Source organism: Lepeophtheirus salmonis, chromosome 5 (assembly GCF_016086655.4).
Source record: "Lepeophtheirus salmonis chromosome 5, UVic_Lsal_1.4, whole genome shotgun sequence".
NCBI classification, from domain to species: Eukaryota; Metazoa; Arthropoda; class Copepoda; order Siphonostomatoida; family Caligidae; genus Lepeophtheirus; species Lepeophtheirus salmonis.
Window position 1 is genome coordinate 2,253,209 of NC_052135.2, and position 21,197 is coordinate 2,274,405.

Genomic DNA, 21,197 nt, shown 5'->3' on the forward strand with positions numbered 1-21,197 from the left:
TCAGGGCTATTGCTTTTTTCTCCTTCTCCCCAAGTATTGTGTTTTAACTCATCAATTATCACATCCTTCTTTTATTTATATTATTCTTTTGGCAATTGTTCATTCTGACAAGACTCGAAAATAATGTTGTGAAGAAAATGTCTTAATTTGTTCTGAAAAAACAAGATAACATGTTATTATTATATATTAATTCAAGGTGAGACTTTATATAGGTACATATAAGTAGTTATCAAAGGATGACATAGAAGAATTAGGAACAAGTGGTGGTGGTTATGTTGGATAGAATTACATAGTACCAACAAGATAATAATTCTTTTATGGGAAGAAAGGTGCCTTTGGGCACTCGTATCTTCCTTTTTATTTTAAAGGAAATGGATGAAACAAAGAGGAATGGAGAAAGTTTAGGGGGCTTTTTGCTTAGAAGACAACACAAATTATATATAGGATGTCCTTAAGGGCAATTCATTTGTTGTTTAGGAATGGGATGAATATGTATAATGTCTTTATTTAGGATCAGTCAACACAAAAGCAAGTTATAATTATTTTCCTCAAAATTGAGTTTTGTATATGATACATTTGTATCCTTACACGAATCATCATTAAAATCTTTCAACAAATTATGGATATTAATCTTCTGGAGACGCTAAAATTGTACTCTTAATGTAAGCAAAATTGATCGAGACTATAGAAAAATAATATCCCATATTGGGGCCACTATAGGTCCCTTCAATCAAATAAAGGTATTCAACTATAGATAAAATTATAGGGAATATTAACTCATCCCACAAATTTGACAAATTTACCTATAATTGACTAAAATATGTCTAAGAAATATTGATATGTATTTTCAATGTATATTAGGATGGTTTTTTTTTTTTGGTTTTTTTACTAATCAACTTTGCATAGGTCATTTTCATATCATATGCCAACTTTTCCGCCCTAGCGTTATTCGAAATTCGAAAAAAGTTGGAAATCAAACCGCTCTAATCTACATCGAAATGAAGTGAAAAGATATATTGGACTTTCTCCTTTTCTTTATTGTCATTCAAGATTAATTTTATGTAGACGCACGACATACATATATATGTATACGTGGGATTTTAGTTATTTGGGATGAGGCTTAGATCAAAGCCTAGGAATTAGGAGGTATTTTTGCCTATAAATATACGATGTGTTGTAAACACACGACATAAATTAACAATTTCAGTATTTGTGTAGTAATACATATGTTCATGGGTATGTAAAAGAAATTATGATCCTTTTACTAAAACTATTTGAGCCGTTAATTGTTTTTGCTATTCAAGATATTTTAAGTAGTTTTTTTTAGCTTTAATATGTTACAATTCTAATATATATGAGGTGGGTTCAAAAAGTATAGTGACTTTGTGTTTTTTTAGTAAAAAATATTCTTTTATTTATCCAATATTTATGATGTCCCCTTCAAAGTAGTCCCTCCCAGAGCCAATACACTTGTGCCATCGCCTTTTCCAATCCTCGAAGCACTTTTCATAAGCATTTTTCGGTATAGCCTTGAGCTCTTTCAGTGATGCAGTCTGTATCTCCTCAATCGTTGCAAATCTCCGTCCTTTCAATGGTCTCTTGAGTTTTGGGAACAAGAAAAAGTCACAAGGGCCAAATCCAGTGAATATGGAGGCTGAGGCATGATTGTGGTCTTGTTTTTGGGGCAAAAAATCTTTTTCAAGCAAAGATGGAATTTTCGTGATCCAAATGTCATGAACTGTTTTTCCCAATTCCGGACGTTTTCTTCCTATTGATTATCGTAAGTGGTGCATAATTCCAGATGATACTCTTTATTGACCGTACAACCATATCGTAGACGTGCTTGGGCGTACAGAGCCCAGATTTATGGAAAATTAAGAACCTGTACAACTTCTAAACATTTTTTTTTTTACTCAGAACAGTTTCACCAAATACCATTGTCAACATTTCAAGTGTTTTGGAGCACTTAATTTCATTTTTCAAACAACATTTAATTGCAAATTATTTATCCATGTTTTTCAATAGCAAAAAATCGTCAAACTCGCAAAATAATTCAATCAGGCATGCCTCTTACAAACAAACTAAACATACTATATAGCTGAAACAGTAGTACTAACGTAAAGAAATCGAAAAAATCGAGCATTCCAAATGTACTTTAACTTCGAAATTTGAAAAGTCACCTTACTTTTTGAACACAACTGGTATATTTATGCCATTATATTTGCGGTTAGTTTTTGGTTCCTTTCTCCGTCTGAATCCCCCTTCCAACAAAATTTACTACAACCAAATATATATAATAGTATTTTTGTTTTGTTTTTTCCAAGGCTGCTCTTAGATACTCGTATATGTAGCATATATAGAATAGGTAACATTTGTGTTTTTGATGGTATTTGGAACTAAGTGCAATTCATCATAGATCGGATATATATTTATGAAACCAATAACCAACTTATATTTATACAATAATATCTAGTAAAGAAAAAGGAATCAATAAGATATATATCCAAAAATAGGAGATATATAATATATTAGAGGTAGATTGGTATTAGTGATGACACTCTGTACCAATGTTTCATTCCGTAAGGTCCCGTAATTTAAAAATATGTTACCCAGGATACGAACCGAAATTACCCAAAACAAATGCTCTCAGGAATACACGTACATCTACAAGGCGAGGGCTCAAAAATTAGAAAATTTTAAAAGCCTAGTTGTTCCACTCCTCCGTGATCACGGCCTACAGGGCATTGACATTCGGGCAAGAAGTCTTGTTCGTATTGCCTTCCAAGACAAACAAAATAGCAAAGTATATGGGGTTCACGTCAGGTGAGGATTAAGGCCAAAAGTCAGCCATTTTCTCCCTGCAGAAATGCTGCATCTTCTTGGACATGTGTGCCGTGGTGCCGTATTGGGTAAACATGTAGTTGTCTCTTGGGAACGTGCTCTTCAACCATGAAAAGACATGGTACCTGTGGAACTTGTAGTAGATGTCCATGTTGACTTTCTGGTTCTATCGAACGCCACGACGCCGTGGACCATGACCTGAGCTGGACGTTTGGTCCTGAAGGGCTCCTTGACTTAACCTTTTGATTCTGCAAAGAAGTGATCATTTCTCCCGTTCAAAAAAGCGCCCACAGTGAAGATCTTCTTGTCGGAAATCGACTTGTGCGTGAAGGAAATCGCACACCCTCTGCTGTTTTAATTGTTGCACGGACATTTTTGATCCCACAAAAACAAAACAAACATCAAATTGTAGCTTTTTGTTATTTCTTTCGAATGGGGCCAAGTACAAAATTGTCAAACTTTTAGAATTGAGGCTAGTAGCCCTCGAAGTGGATTCTAATTTAAGAGTCCTTGCCCTGTAATCATTTATAAAATATGGGGGATCGTAAAATATTTTGATAATGGCTGGGAAGTAAAGATTTGAAGGCTTGGGCAAACATCATTACGCAGTAAGGACTTTTTATGTTCACAAAGTTAAAAAGTTATTTAAGAGTCTCTGAATATTTAATTACATATGTGCTTTTTCCCTCACTTTAGAATTATTTTTCTTACTTTACTCCCCCTTTGAGGACACTGTTTCAAATTGCCTACATACATACAAATGTACCTACTTGTATTGTTGAACAAGGAATAATAAATGAGGTGCCCATTTTCTATGAGTAGGATTTTTTTGTATCCATACTTTGTAGATTAGAATAATGTGTTATAATACACTTACATAGAAAAATAATGGTCAATTTTTCTACTCCAATTGTGTGAATACCTTCCTTATCTTTCTATCTCTCCGGAAGAGCCAAATCATATTCAAGCCATGATTTTTTGTATTGTGGGTTTATGTTTAACACATGTTAAAATCTTTTGAATTCCATCGAAGGATTCTTATGTATTTATTAGTATTAGTATGTTCTTGTTGGAAGGAGGAAGACTAATTAAGGAACAACCCCTACAATTATATAGATTTTATCATCTTCTTTCCCACCTCATTGTTTTGGGGTTCTTATTGGTTTTTTTTGTACCATAAAACCATAAAATATCAGCTGCCTATACATAGGAGAAGAGTGAAGGGAAAATATTATAATTATTTGATACAAATACATATGAATAATTACTTAGTCATCCAAGAAAGGGTAAAACTATTTCAGTTGCATATTATTCATCGTTATTGGACCGTTTGAAAACCGAACTGCAAGAAAAACGGCCTTGATTGGCCCACAAAATAATCCTTTTTCATCAGGAAAGTGCACCAGCTCAAACTTCAGCAGTTCTGGTAGCAAAATTAATGGAAATAGGGTTCCAACTCGAGATGCCCACATCGCTAACGATCTCATGCACCTTCACTCTTCTGTCATCCATCACCATATCATGGATTTTATCACTGATTTCTGTAGTAGTAACATCAATAAAATGTCCAGAATGTTTAGCGTGTCTTGTGTCCATATGACCACTCCGAAGGTTATAAAACCACTTATAAACTGTTCTAATTGAAGGTGCAGAGTCCCCATTATGTTTATCAAGCGTCTTTTTATCTCTTGATGCGTTTGGGGGTTCATAAAGTAATTTTTAATCAACAAACAAATTAATTTTGGTCCATTTTTTTTAAATCACTCCACTTTCTCAATTCATACGAATGTCAAACAGAAAGAAATCTAGCTGAAAGTTAGTGTGTGTTCTTCGGAGAGATGTTACTAACAAAACATAGCATCGATACATGCCAGTAATTCAATCTCTCGGACTTTTCAAACGACCCTCGCAAAGAAAGTTTTTATGTATCGGAATTGAAGGTGATGATTTGTTGTTCCTTTGATATCCTTATCGTCTCTTTCCTTAGAGTATCTTTGCCTATAACTATATGTTAGTCATTGCTTTTTGTAAGTGTCTTTGATGCTGTACCGCATATGAAAGGACGGACAATGAAAAACATTTTAAAAAGTAACCCAATAGGACAAGTTATCGTCATATCTATGCCATAATGGGAAAATGAGTTAATTATTTTTATCGTTTATGAATGCATTACAACAAACAAACCAGGAATTAAAACATGTAGTAATAATAAACTAGTGTTGAGACTCAGTTTAAGCCTGAATTTATTTTCGGCTCGGTCTTAAGTGACTCTTTCTAGACTGATATTTCGGTGCAGACCATGATTTCAGACCGTTGAGCGAAATTTAATTGTTCAGAAATCCTGGACCGATTTTTTGGTCTCAATATATTGCCCGACTTTTTTAGATCTCAAAATATAGACTGATTTTTTTAGATGCCAATTTATGAACCGATTTTCTACACTATCCTGATTTGATGATTAGTACAGCTATGATTTATGGAACACATTTAACTTCATATGATGTTAGTTTAGGTCGATACTCACAATTTCAAAACACAACTGACATCATCAAGAATTTGTCTATAGAATCGATCTTATTCGAATTTTAAATGAGACCGAAAGATACATATATATATTTTTTTTTTTGAAAGACTGATCCAGATTCCATTTTTCTTTCAGACTGATCCAAACCGAACCTCTTTTAATGACTAAATTAGTTCGATCCACTAAAAATCGTAACGATCTCAGACCGGTCTAGGATTTTCAGACCGACCCCCAACACTAGTTAACATATTTAAAAGTAGTGAGCCATATTTAGCATCTCTCTTTCTCATCATCTTTCATTAAGGAAATAATGATTTTTTAAACTATACAAGGATGTGAAGAAGCTGATCTTATGACTCACTGCTATGGCTACAACAATATGTGTTACATATTTATAAGAGGTAGATTTATGGGGCTTCCAATAGAATGAAGTACCTTGAACAGCGGTTATTATCAAGGACTACATAGTTTCTAATAAGATTTCTGCTGTTACATTATTTGTATAAAAGAACTAGTCTCTTGTGAGTCGCATATTATAAAATATCTCTACTATTTAAAAAAAAAAGAACATTTAAAAGGATTAAAATGGCACATATTTCATCCATGGATTAAATGTTTAAAAGAGATAAAAACAGACTATTTTGTTGTTGCTTTTCTTGTTTGGTTTTGAGAAATTGACTCTAATCCCTTGTAATGATATTCGTTACAACATATTTATGTTTTTTGTTGGTTAGTTGAAAGAATAATGGTGGACTATTATTACTCTTTTTGAACTAGATCAGTGAGATTTTTTGGAACGCTGTTGAATAAAAAACAATTTGTTGTTTTTTTTTCTTTAATTTTTTTTGTTGCATATGTATTTTAATTAAAAAACTTTCTAGAACAAAACTTTAAAGAATTTTATCATCACTCTCTAAATTATAATTTATTTTTCATTAAGGTTTGTATGTAGATTGTAGATGTGTTTATAAAATCTACGTACACGGATATGTGAATATGGATGTATAATGTTACATAATATATTCCAGATCATTTGATACTACTGAAAATGGAAAAAGTTTTTAAATTGTTTATTGTAATCTATGATTCGCTTTAAAACTTATTTAGTTTTCTCTGACTGTTGTTGTTGTAACAGTTGTATCATACTCTCAAATCTAAATACAAGAAACTCCTTGGTTTTAACACAAAAATAAAGCTCTTATTCGGATAGCGGGAGCCTAAAATTCCCATTTTTAGATTAATTAAACATATTTGCAACCTCTACAGTGTACATACAATGAATTAAAACAATTTGCTATTCATTTCAAAGAATGCTTCTTTCACAAAGTAAAATGAATCAATCTAAGTTTTTCACGAGGAAGATTTCAAATACAGCTCAGCGCGTCACATTAAAAAACGAAAAGGAAAGGGGTGTACATATATACATAAAATAATAATTAAGGTTTAGGTTTAACAACAAGCTTGTCTATCTAAAGCCTTATTAAAAGAAAAGAAAAGAGGAATATCTATGATTAAGACTGCCCCAGTAAGACTCTGTTTGATCGTTTCCAACTTTCTCCGCGTTAAGAACTGCCTGGTGTCGTTGGATATGTGGGGACTGCTCGTCCAAAACATACATCAAGAAAGACGATGATCCTGGCGGGCTAACCTGTAAACCCAAGGGAGTTTCGGTCCAAGCCCTACCTGACGGGACCAAGACCAGCCGAGAGACGATGATAGAGTACCTGTGAACGATAGGAATGTGGCTTTCCAGCCGCAAGAAGAAAAAAACTCACCTGAAGGAACTTCTGCTCATGTGTGGGACAATGCACATCCCCACATCACCAACTACACCATGTTGTTCTTAACGTGGAGAAAGGTGGAAACGATCATGAATAGTCCCCACAGCTCGGATCTCAATATCTGTGATCGATTTCTTCTTACGTAAGCTGAAGCACCTGCTTTGGGATTACGACTTTCATGGCCATGAAGACTTCACACGCGGCGTTCAGCGGGTGATGAAGTTAGTAAAGGAAGGGGATTTCTCAAAGGAGTTTTTGAAACTTGGAGAACCATTTTCACGACGTTATCCGAGTTGGAAGGGACTATGTGACATGATTGAGTACTTTTTTAAATTTTTGAATGTAATTTCTAGTCTATCTGGGGTAGTCTTTATCATTTCGTAACTTAATAATATTTACAGCGAGTGCCTCCATCTATAGAAACAAGGGAATGTTTCAACAATAAAGATTAAAAGTAAACTTTGAACTAATTATACAAAATGCTACGAATATACAATGCTGCAAAATCAACAGGAGGCGAAAATGCTCGCGTCAAAATTACCAATCACGCTTATGATATGAGTATATCAACAATAAAAAGTGATTTCAAACAACTGTTACGTCTCTTTTTCAATCTCTTTGTACCTACAGTATACATAAATAATATGTACTCTCCCTAACACTTCCCCCTTTTATTTTGGGATCTGCTCTAAGACAAAGGATGCCAATAAATGGACACCCATTTTGGATCTGTATGACACATTGGGTTCCAGGAGTCAGATGATAACTACAATATACATAAATAACTTTCTTTTGATAACTTGTTATTATAATATTATGTTCGCTGTACTTTATGAAAGATCTTCGTAGAGACATATATTTCTTACTATGTAGATTTAAGAGGGGGATGAATGACTCATACTCCCGATATTTATTTATCATTCAATCCAGAAATGAGGGGGAAATGTATTCTTTATATATGGTATAATATGTGAGTTAATGCTCTATTAACTCAACGGAGAGAAAAAGTTATACATACTATTACTATTGAGCGAACTCTAAAAGGTGGTGGTGATTTCTTTTCCCCCACAAAATGGGAGGGGGGTGGAGGATTATTCCTCTTCTTCTCTGGGCAATAAAGCTATTTCTAATGTCTAATTGCCTCTCATTGATTCTCGTTTCTATAAAAAGTACAAGGCTGGTTCCAGAAGTACCCAACCAACAAAGAAAACACACAAAAAATTGGGGCAAAAATGATTTATATTTCAACATAATCTCCTATCAAGTCGATGATATACTTTAAAACTAAAAATAATAATTATTTTTGAGGGTGAATTTTACAATTTTTTTTCTCAAAAATGATGCTTTGTTGCCGTGAAACTTGCTAACCTCTCCTTTAAAACTTCTTCACCACACTTTTTTGCTCGAGTGCGACCCATAGTGGCACCCAAATTGCACACAGCTCTTTCATGTCCAAATGTACCACACTTTTTGAAATCCCTATAATGTCCATCAGTGCCTCTTTGTGGATTATCTTCATAATTTCTTGAGTAGTCACCTCAATTGGTGGACAACTCCAATGCTCGTCTTGACAGAACACACAGGCTATTTTACAGGAATTTATCCTCTTTTTCTGTGGTCCATAAAGCTATTTCTTAGGTGTCATTGCCTCCAACTGATTTTCGTTTCTTTAATAAGTAAATATTTAGTTGTTTCTAAATGATTGATACTGCCTCAGTAAGACAAGAAATTACATTCAAAATCTATAAAAAAAAGTAGTCAATCATGTCTCATAGTCTCCTCAGGCTTAGATTACGTTGTGGCATTGGTTCTCAAACTCCCGCAACTGCCTAGAGAGCTCCCCTTCGTTCACAAACTTCATCAACCGCTGAACGCTGCGTCTGGGGTCTGCATGACCATCCCTCCACTCGCTCATGTCCCAGAAGAACCAGGACTCGTCCTGCAAAAACAGATGGGATTCCAAAAACTACTTCCCTTGGTCATGGAAGAGCTTAAGTGGGAGCCTACAGCACTTCACTCGCTCATCTTTGTTGGCCTGAGAGAAAGAATGCGGTACACACATGCTGTGGAGGGTTTTGAGGCGGAAATCATCAGTCAGGATTCTAAAGACCACTGTGGGTGGGGAGAGGGGTGAAACTTCGCAGAGACCTCTGGAACGCTTAATCAGGGTTTGATCTTTCCCAGATCCATGACTTGGGCGATATTGTTGGGTGTTCTTGTCCCCTGAGGATGTCCGGATGAGACACTTTTTCTCGAGCTTAAAAGTGACATCCCGGATCTCACCAACCCACCGAAAGATGGTTGCACGAGTAGGGCAGGCATACCGGTAAACGATAGGGAGGCCGGTGTGGATCTCAGACACTGTTTTGCCCAGTTTGTAGCGTATCAGCGATGAATGGAGAAACATGTTCAAATGTGGTATGTACGCATTAGCAAATTTAGTCTCTGAATAGCTAGGGAATATTTTTCCTCCATAACATTCATGAGAAAATCGACGCTGGTGGAATTTTGTAGCTAACTCTTCTCCGTTCCCTTGAAATGAACCTGTCTATCATTTTGGGAACAAACTAATTCATAGATTACTTTGACATTGTATTTCTTTTTTTTTTTTGAGCTTTAATATGTATTCGTATGTATGTTCGTTTCTTTATGTCGTCATTAAAAGATCTTAAGAGGAAACTTTTTATCAAGTAGGTTTTTATTATTATTATTCTTTAATTTGTGGTATTAACTTTTTATAAATGTTTATGAGAGGTAATATATTTTTATCCGTTTATATTGAATTCCTATATATTGCTATTGATATTTATCGCTGAGCATTTAGTTCCTCTATAGAGGGTATGGATCTGACGTCACAGTCTTTTAACAGATTTTTCCATCTGAGTGTAAACAGACAAAAGAAGAACCACTTTCAGGTAATATGTCCATAAGGGGTTGCTGCATTAAATCGCGGGTTCCGTGACCTATGGAGGGTGCCTGTGTGTTTATGCTCCTTGAGAAATAACAATTGGAACAAAATATCGAATATGCTGAAGAGCTACTGAGCAAACGACCGTAAATAACTGTTTTTATCAAAGAATAATGTTTGACTTTATATCATGAAATTTTAATATATATTTAAATTTTGAAGACATAATTAAGTAATTTAATTTGATTTATTATTATTTAATACATAAAAATAAAATTCAAGACAACAAGAAGGATATATAAAATACAGGAAGAAAAGGTTAGACTTTAAAATACCCGAATGTTTCCCGAAATCACTAGTTCCATCTTCTAATGAGAATGAGTAGGAATAATTAAAACTGATGATTGTATGTGCTGAAGATGATTTCAAATCTCCCTTGTTATGGAAACTTTTATAAGAACATTTGCCCAACCTTTGATCACATTGGAAACTAGATACTTACAGTAGAACCTGCTAGGATTAATAAACACTATTCAGGGGCGTTTGCAAAATTAAATCCAAATAGTTTGAAATTTTTTGGAAAAAAATTTCAAAAAGCTACATCTAGGCCTAAAAAATTATTTTTTTTGTAAAAAAATTTCATATAAAGACTAGTCACACAAGATATAATTTTTTGTAACAAATTTAAAAAATCCACTGCTATTCACAAACAGATTATATTAACTCCTTCATTTGGGGATGACTACAGCCCCTTTAACCCAAACTCTACGTACGCACCTGCTATTAAAAAGAATTCTTCAATGCATGACGTCATTATTAACCTAAGTGGGAACATTTTCTGTGGTAAGTACAGCCAGGGACACACTTTTAAAATTGGAGATATTTGCTCATCGTACATTTAAAACACTACTATTCAAAAACATGCCTTTTTTGAAATCCCAAGGCCCAACTGTTACCAAGCTTTTCAAGTTATTTAACATGTCAAGCCCAATCTTTTGACGATTTTTAACAATCTATTTATAAAGCAAGCCTACTCGTAGGCTTGCTTTTTTGGAGAAAAAAATTCAAAAATTAATTTTTTGGGGAAAAAATTTCATAAGCCGCTATTTAAAATAATTTTTTTTTTTTTTTTTTAAATTTAAATATTACTTTTCTTCGAAAAAATTCAAAAATCAAAAGCCGTTATCAATTAATTCAAAAATCTATAGCTATTCAACAAAAAAAAAAAAAATAAATAGTAAATTTTTTTGTAAAATTTAATTTCAAATATTAATTTCTTTCGTACAAATTTAATTTCAAATATTAATTTCTTTCGTACAAATTTAATTTCATATATTAAATTTTTTTGTAAAAATTTCAAAAAATTTATAGCTATTCACAAAAAATTAAATTTTTTGGAAAAAAATTCAAATATTTAATTGTTTGCTCTTCTGCATAATTTACCAGAATGAGGAGGAAAAACTCTATTAAATTCCCAGAATTCCTTAATTTAGGGGGGGGGGCTACAGCACCTCCAGCCCCCCTGCAGACGCCCCTGATAATATATATAAACAACGAGTAACTCCATCTATAGAAACAAAGGAATGCCTTTTTTTCTCTTAAAACATAAGCTAATTAGAAACGTTTATAGTTTAAACATCTCCTTATCTTTCTTTATTATTTTTTTTGCCCAAGATTTGAGTATTAACATTTAAAACTTTGCAAAGTTAAAATATTGGAATATACTATATACATAGGAATTTAGTATTAATATTTGCTACCAATTGAAGCTGCGCCTTTTTGCAAAATCATATTCTCCTACGCCTATGAGAACAAACTTGTTATATCAATGACTGTAAGGTTTCGTGAATTTCCCTGACAGTTTCTTCTCCTTCCCCTAACTAAGAATAACGAAATTAATGAATAGTCCATGATGTTTTTTTTATGACTTTGTTTATGGCCACATATCAATGATACATTCTTTTATCATGCTATTATTTTTGACATGCCATTCAATTGTGGATCCTCAAACGGACCCTTGATTGTACGTAGACCATTTTACAAGCCGCGCAGTTGTTTTTTGAGCTTCAAACTTGATCAATATGATTATAATAAATTATTATCAGATAATATAATAGAATAACTGAAATAAATACGACACCTCTAAACCAATCCCTTGTCTTATACTAATCCACTTACTTACATAGAATATGCACATCTGTCTATTGAAAGGGTTCGTCAATAGATAATCAATAATATGTGGATTGATTGACATGCCTTCAAGTAAAGAAACTCTGTTTCTTCTTAGATACCTTGTTTTTTTGATTAAAAGTTTAATATTGTTACTTATAGTTGTTACTATTATTTTTTTTACTCTATAACAAATAATGTGAAAAAATAATTGTTCTTCTGCCAAATCCTTTTTTGTTTTTTTGGTAATGTTCTATTATATATATATATTATTACGTACATATTTATAAGGAAATGAATAAAAGTCATATTTAAGCCAACAAATGTTTTTCATTTTTTTATTCTTCTTTTTCTGTTTTATTTTTTTTGACATTTAACCCAAGTCATTCGACATTAGTTATGATTTTAAAGCCTCTCTCTCTTTATATGTATACATATGGTGCATCAACATAAAAACAATCTAAAACAAAAATAAAGATAAGGACATAATGAGTGGTCAAAAATTAGAAAAATTAAGAAAAAAAATATTTTCTGACATTTTTATGATAAACTTTTAAAGGAAAAGTAAGTAATTCAACAATTTTCCACGTATTTTATTCAATACGTCCCCTCCATTCTGAATGATAGCTTCAATACATGGACGAACGGAAGCACAGATGGCCTTGATGAAGTCCGAGATCAAGTTGTTCCACTCCTTCGTGATCCCGGCCTTCAGTACATCGACATTCGAGTGATAAGTCTTGTTCGTCTTGAAGGAAGCCATGTTTCCCTGCAGAAATCATGCAACTTCTTGGACGTGTGTGCCGGGGCGCCCTCTTGGGTAAAGACATAGTTGTTCCTAGGGAACGTGTTCTTCAACCATTGCAAGACATGGCTCCTGAGGACCTTCTTGTGCACGTCCGTATTGACTTTATCTATTTCCTCATTGACCAGAGCCACGAAATTGGTACTTCTATTCCTGTTATGGCCTACGCTTCCTGGGGACCGTGTCGGAGTTGTTTATGACCTTCCTGGTGTTGAAGATGGTGGCCAGGAACACGTTGAAAATGGCCGAGATCTCCTTGAGATCGACTTGTGTGCCGAGAAAATCGCATACCCACTGCTGTTTTCCTTGTTGCATGTACATTTTTGATCGCAAAAAAACAAAACAAGCATCAAATTATATATATTTGTCAGCTCTTTTAAATGGTGCCAAGTACAAAATTGTCAGAGTTATAGAACTGAGGCTAGACGGTCTCGAAAATGATTCTAATTTTTGTTTCCTCATCCTTTACAGCACAATAATAAATAGACATATTTTAGTCAATTATTGCCTTATTATTCAAATTTGTGGATTCAGTTAAAAAATCCATAATTTTAGATAGTGCCTTCATTTGATTTAAGTGACCTTCCGAATAAGATCCATTAGTTCCTTGATTTTTAATTGTGGCAATGAATTTTTGCTACTTCAAGTCCTATTTGTGCTAGAGTCAAAGGGTTAATAAGGATGATTTGCTAAAATAAATGGACGATAGAAACGTAACCCACAATTAATTTGATAAAATATACTCTAATTTGCTTTTGTGTTGATGGGCCGCATAATATATAGCCTTTAAGTTATTAGTATAATATATGTCTAATTTTTGTTCATTTTTTCTTTTATTTCAGAAATATTGTCCAACCAGTTTTGACAAATGTTTCTTCACGAAAGAAGTCGACAAGCATGAAGTTATGTTTAGTATATGGGATACATCTGGTAAGTGATATATGTACTTTACATTTAATATAAGTAGAGACGAAAAAATGGGCGCATCATTAAGTTTGTGAGATTACAGTTGTGCAATCTACTTGCACAAGTTTTCATATTATGGTGATTCATTATTGTATACTCCCAAATGCACGCATTCGACTCTTTTCTAAATGTAACTATATTGTCGAAAATTGTCGAAATCCCAGTGAGCATATTTTATTTAAAAAGTATTTGTTGGTAATCTGAAAGATATTAGTCCTCTTAATAATGAGTGATGTCTCCCCATTTTAAAAGTTCAAACGTATTAGCAAGTAAGAACCACTATAGTTTTTATCAGTCATGGGACATTTCCAAAAAAAAGCAAAAAAAAAAAAAAACCTGATGCCGTTTCCAATTTATTAATCTCTTAAATAATAGTTAAAAACTACCATTTTTCTATAAGTTTCTAAGAATAACAATTGATAAAATAGATCTTTCTCCTAATAATATAAATAATAGGCGAATTGGGTACCCTGTACAGGTTTGCCCGCACGTCATATTTTATCCTTCTATCTCAAAATTGGAGACAACGACAGTGGAAAACATCTAATTCAATTTTAGCAACCTTTACATAAACCTTTTACAGACCTTACATAATTAAAAATGATCTCCTCAGGCCTCATTCCTCAGTCAACGGATAGACTCTGAGAGAACCATATTTATTCACAGAAAATTTAACTTCTTAGAACAAAATTTCAAAAATTAAATAAAATATTAAATTTTTTGAATAAAAAAAAAAATCAAATATTAAATTTTGTTGTTAAAAGCACCAAATCCTCAATTTGTGGAGGGGCTACATCCCCTCCTTCCCACCCCTTCCGGACGCCCCTGCTACCTTGTACAAATATTTGATATGTTGTTCTTCGTTTCCTACTTTGTTTCAAAGCTTTAGAGATCTCTATCAGCAGATATATCGTCTATCAAACTTGCAAAATTATACTTTTCTGTCTGCTTAACACTCACAAGGATTTAAACGATTTTCACATCCCTAAACATAACATTTTATTAGCTTTGTAATTGTTTTTTTATTTTTTCGTTTTTACTTATTCATTTTGAAATTAGCATAGAAATAAATTCTCTATTATATCCCCCCCCCAAAAAAAAAAAGCAAAAAAAAAAAACTTTTTCTGTTAGTTGAGTACTCACATGGGAATAATAAAAACTCGATTGTGTTATATTCAAGATATTTTATCGTCATGATTAAAAACTTCTTTTTTTTTTTTTTTTTTGCTTTTTTTAACAAAGAAATTACAACTCATTTACGTATGGATGTAGTATTAAAAAAGAATATATATATATAATATGTACATATTCTTACGAAAGAAAAAAAAAGTTAGTACCTATTTGCCCAAATTATATATGCTAATTCTTATCGAAAGGAGTTGATTTACTTAGATAAGGAGGAAGGAGTATGCGGAAAAGAAGAATGTAAAATATAATGGGATGAAATTCATTTATTCCTAAGTGCAAGTCTTTCTATAATTGAGGGAGGGATAATAAGAAAAATTTAGGTACTGATTGATATTTAAAGTATTACAGATAGTGACACTCTTTGCAAAGCGTATGCTTCATTTACTTAGCTACAGAGTATAATATATAAATAGACTGCCTTTAGGCAGTCTATTTATATTTTGTTTTCTTGATTTATCTACTTCAATAATAATGGGTTTTTTAAGGCTAATGATGGGTAATAGTAAGTATTATAATGGCTAATTACTTTTTGCTTACTTACTATTGGTTAATTGTAGGAGCAAGGAACTTACAGTCTTTTTTGCCTTAATATATATAAATATATTTATTTTTTTTACCCAATAAGGGTTATTTTCAGAGATGTGAAAATTTTCGAAATCTTTGAACATTCAATTTTTTTAAAGTATAAGATATTACTGCTCTTATTAATCATAGAGAAAGATATACCGGTAGTTGCATAAATACGCAGACTATTTGTGGCAAATAATTAAATGTGTAATAAAATTCGTATGACGTATTTTTTGTGAGAATTATATATAGTAGAGAATTTATTCTGGTATAAAATTTAATATAATTACTGAATATAACCGCCATCAGCTGCTATGACACCCTCCAAGCGCCCGCGGAAGGCCTTGCACACATTGATGATGTAATGGTCTTCCATGGCTGCCCATTGCTCATTGACGCTGGCCTTCAATGAGTCCAAATTCGGGTGGCGGGTAGCACAGGCCTTCTTCTCCATTTTCCACCGCACACTGTAGTCAAGGGGATTCAAATCAGGTGATTGAGGTGGCCAAATGTTTTTTTTCCAAAATGGCATGTTGGCAGCGAGCCAATCCTGAGTCATTCCAGAGGTATGGGCAGGTCTTTCAGATCTTTTCCCTCCTTGACAAGCTTCTGGACCTTGAACACAGTAGTCCTGGATAGTCCAGTAGGACCGAACTAGACCTAATTTTTTGTTTGGACCGATATACAAGACCGAAATTTTCCTTCGGACCGATCTAAACTGAATTTTTGTCGGTTTGTTCTACCGAATTAGTACTGTCCAACAAAAAATATAACGGTCTCAAGACCGATCTAGTATTTCCTGACCGAAACACGACACTACTTTATTTGGTTTTTAAAAAAATTATAGAATAACTATCCATTGGTAGAAGTAACAAAATTTGTTTAAAATGTATTCTGTAAAATTGATCAAATTATTGGCTCACTTGAAGAAGAAGAAAATGTCATTACCTGCGATGTACATTTAATATTTATGGCACTCACTATCAACCATAAAATACTCTTTTGATTTTATGTATCTAAAGCAATTGTATACATCTGTTCCTTTAACCATTCAGTTCTTTCATGTACATATCTGGTGAATCAGTATAAAAACAATCTTCGTAAAAGTTGAAAAAATGAGAAAATCTCAATTTATTTTTTTGACTTGATATACGATATGTTACAAATATCCCAATATTTCATAGACATATTTGAGACAATGATAGGCTATGTTTTCAAATTTTTGAGGGGAGTACTTAAGATATTTATTGTGAAGATCAATTTCGGATACTTTAAGGGAAATTTATAACACACCTAAAATGTTAATAAGATCAATTTGCTAGTAGAAATTTAGGTATAATTCTTCAAAGAATGCAAATGTAATTTACACTCAATTTTGAGAAAAATTATTCTAGCTTACTTTTGTGTAGAGGACTCAAAAATTAGATAATATTAAAAACCATTTTCCCTTCTCCATATTTTTATTTTGTGCGATTTTTATAGAAAACTTGTGAAGCAAATGTTGGTAATTCAACCATTTTCTACACTTTTTATTAAATATGTCCCCCCTCCATTCTGAATTATGCCTTTAAGAAGGGGACGAACCGAGGCACAGCTGACCTTGATGAAGTCTGTGGAAAAGTTATTCCACTCCTCTGTGATCTCAGCCTTTAATGCATCGACATTCGGGTGATAAGTGTTGTTCGCCTTGCCCTCTAAGATGCTCTAAACAACAAAGTCCAGGGGCGTCACGTCGGGCGAGGACGAAGGCCAGAAATCTGCCGGCCAGAAGGGAACCATGTTCTCACTGCAGAAATGCTGCACCTTCTTGGACGTGTGTGCAGGAGCACCGTCTTGGGTAAACACATAGTTGTTCCTGGGGAACGTGTTCTTCAACCATTGCAAGACATGGTATCTGGGAACCTTGTAGTAGACGTCTCTGTTGGCTTTCTCATTGGCCTTGAAGAAGTAGGGAGGCATCTTACTGCCGTCGGAAGCCACGACGCCGAGGCCCATGGCCTGAGCTGGATGTTTGGTCCTGAAGATTATCTCAACCTGAGCTCCTGATTCAGCCAAGAAGTGATCATTTATCTTGTTCTGAACAGCGTCCACTTGTCGATGCGGAAGAGATTGCACACCCTTCGTTATTTTGCTTATTGCTCCGGCATTTTTGATCGCACAAAAACAAAACATACATCAAACTGTAGGAAAAATTGTCAGACTTTTAGAACTGAAGCTGAACGGCCTCAAAGAAATTTCTAATTTTTGAGTCCTCATCCTGCATACTAAATTATTTATTTCAATACAAATGATGTCTTTGATATTAGGGACAAGTTATTTGATCTGATTAAAAAGGAGTAACTTTTGATCTTTGTATACTTATTTTTCCATTCATTATCCTTGTGTACATCTATCGTAGATCCATTAAGTCGTCATCAAACTAATTTGACATCAAAGATGTATACATGGTATACTTTTTTTATTATAATTATATGTGTGGTGTGTCAACATATAAACAATCTTTAACAAAATTTAACAATAGAAGAAAATCCTTGGGGTGGACCTATGTATCGGAATTGGCAAGAATTGTCCTTTTTCGAAGTATAAGAATCGGCTCAACAATGCCGATTCCACCGATACATGTGCTTACTTTTTTTTCGATTTGTAAGAATTTGTATTATCAGTTAATGAACAGAGTTTAGTTGTCTTCTTTACTGAACATGTAAGAAAGGCTGCATTTACCACAATATCAAAGTGAGCAGCCATAAAAATACCAGACCCACATCCATTGGAAAGGCTTTCACGTCTTGACCAGATAATTTTATCGTTGTCGTCAACTCTGTAGTACTTCAAGAAGTCCAATTTGACTTTCTTGTTCTAATGTTTGATCTTCTTGGGAGTGGTGTAATTCTTCTTCTTGCGTTTCTTTCCACCACCTCGGAGACAGAGAACCAAATGAAGAGTGGATTCTTTTTTAATGTTGTAGTCCGAAAGAGTACGGCCATCCTCTAATTGTTTTCCAACAAAGATCAAACGTTGCTGATCTAGAGGAGGTATTCCCTCCTTATCCTTGATTTTTGTTTTAACATTTTCGATAGGCCTCAACCTCAAGGGTAATAGTTTTACCCGTAAGGGTCTTTACGAAAATCTGCATACCTGAGATACTCAAGGATTTTCAAAGATAGAACTTTGATCCATAGACCAAAAAAAATATTATAATTTTATTATTTCAAATGGTCAATCAATAAAAGGAAGTGAGGACCAAAGTCTAGAATACTTTGGTTTAATACTAGGGGCTCCTACCTATATGGGCCCCAGATAAAAAAAAATCTTTAATTTTAACATATAATAAGTACAATAATAAAAGACCTGCATAACAAAATTCAGTTTGCATCCATTCAAAATGAAACTCTATTCAGTAGTGCGGGTAATATATATGACCAACCAGGAATAAATTGACTGTTGAGCTAAGGGAGGAACTAACTTTCTAAATCATTTTAATTTCAAATTATTTACAACTGACGACTGGGCCAACCCTTATTATTTACTGCTTACTCATGGTGGCGACTAGGACAATGTTTTTAATAGCAATCGACAGCTAATTATGCATTCTACAACATTTTACATTGGGAAATTGTAAAAAAAAATGACTCTTAATCTATCAAAATTTGGTTAATTTAGAGGAGTAAATAATAACAGGTGCCCCGGTATAATCATAATTATGATTGATATATTTACATCTTTTCTCGTCAAGCCTACTGGCGCGGAAGAGAGTTGCAACCATATGACGTTTGGCCTCGTCATTCATCGTAAACGACTTTGTTTGATGCGAGTAAGAAAAACAAAAACAATGCCAAAAGATTTACCGAGTTACTTGTGCCGGAATTTTTTATTTCCGGTCACGGAACCTCGAGATATAAGTGTTTAAAAATTAGTCCGCGTATTTATGCAACTACCGGTATATAGTTTAGTACCTTTATTTGATTGAATATCCTTATATAAATACCAATATGGCATCTTTAAAATATACCTTTCGATTTCTTGTTATGTTATTGTGACGATCAATTTTGGCTACTTTAAGAGTACAATTGGCAACACATCTACATATAAGGGTTAGTAAGAATAATTTGTTGATAGAGGTGGACTATAGTTTGTTGAAGAATCCAAATGTAAACTACAGTTAATTAATTACTAGCTTAGTTTTGTGTTGAGTTACCACATATATAAACACAAAATATGCGTGTCAATATGTGTGTTTTACATTAATTAAAAATACTAGCACCAAACAAGCATAATATATATTATTTAAAATCACCAAATAAATGCAAAAAATATAAAATAATTATCTATAGAGTTGACATCTTCGTTAAAGGGCTTTGCAATGATTTTTGATTCTATATCTGGTCAAATAATATAAAATTTTTGATGATTTTTATTATTTTGTATTCTTCTTTGACTCGAGGGATTATTAAAAATAAAAGAAAAACGTTCTTTCTGATTCACCTCCTACCTATTATTGTAATTCATAATTATTTTTTGCAAATTAAATATATGCATAGTACCTTCAATAATATACAATTTAAATAAAAACCAGGGCGGTGTCTGCATACTTTACTATCCAAAGTATATTTCCTTAAAAAAGAGGTTGCGTGTATCTCACTTAATAGATAAACAAAAATGCCCTGCTTTCAAAAATAACCCATAACACAACTTTTATATTTCAAGTTTGAGATCAATTATATTCTATATAATTAATGAACAAGCTAAGACCTAACTTTTCATATGAATATGTACACCCCTAATATGAGATGTTACTTTATCACGAGATCTGTGAACGCCTGTTACTCATCTACTGGGTTTTCGAATTCTAGTGGATACCTTCCAAATTTGTCATTTTTAATCTTTGGATTGCGGAATAAACAAAACGTTGAAGGAATGTCCAAATGCCCCATGGCATACTTTGTCGGAACACTAGTAATTGCTTTTAGTTTTGAGCAGTTATTCATTTTGGATCAATGAATGGATGAGTCTTGAGGACTCATTAGGAGACGTTAAGAAATTTTAAATATGAAAAGTATCAATGAGAGGGTTTTTTTGTATGTTAAAGATGAAATCGAGTCATTTTCACCCGTAAGACCACACAAGGGTTGAAGCCTTTCTTTAAAAATAAAAAACTGTAGGTAGTTAAGCAAATACGTCAGTGTCCACAACTCTTTCCTTTTGTGGTTGAGATATTCACAGTCTATCTAGATATAAATATGAAATCAAATAAACCTCTGTCGTTGAACAGATAAACGTATTCGGAATTCTATTGACAGCCTAAGCAATGTATCGTAAATTTAACCAAACAGATTGTACTAGTTGCAATATACAAACCCACTAAGGTGTAAATAAATTAGAAAACAAGGAATATTAATTACCAATTAATGCTATCCTTTCATTTCGACTTATTCATATTTCTTTTTAAGT

The 21,197-nt window shown here is 33.3% G+C and overlaps 1 protein-coding gene and 1 pseudogene across 1 annotated transcript in view; one reads left to right on the forward strand and one right to left on the reverse strand.

Moving 5' to 3' along the window:
* Nucleotides 1-21,197, forward strand: part of LOC121118012 (uncharacterized) — a 75,059-nt gene that overhangs the window by 40,543 nt on the left and 13,319 nt on the right. Inside the window, exon 2 of the mRNA XM_040712547.2 lies at nt 13,871-13,958. Coding sequence (XP_040568481.1) covers nt 13,871-13,958 — 88 coding nt within the window. The remainder of the gene's footprint in view (nt 1-13,870; nt 13,959-21,197) is intronic.
* On the reverse strand, nt 18,427-18,893 carry LOC121118013 (ubiquitin-ribosomal protein eS31 fusion protein-like; annotated as a pseudogene).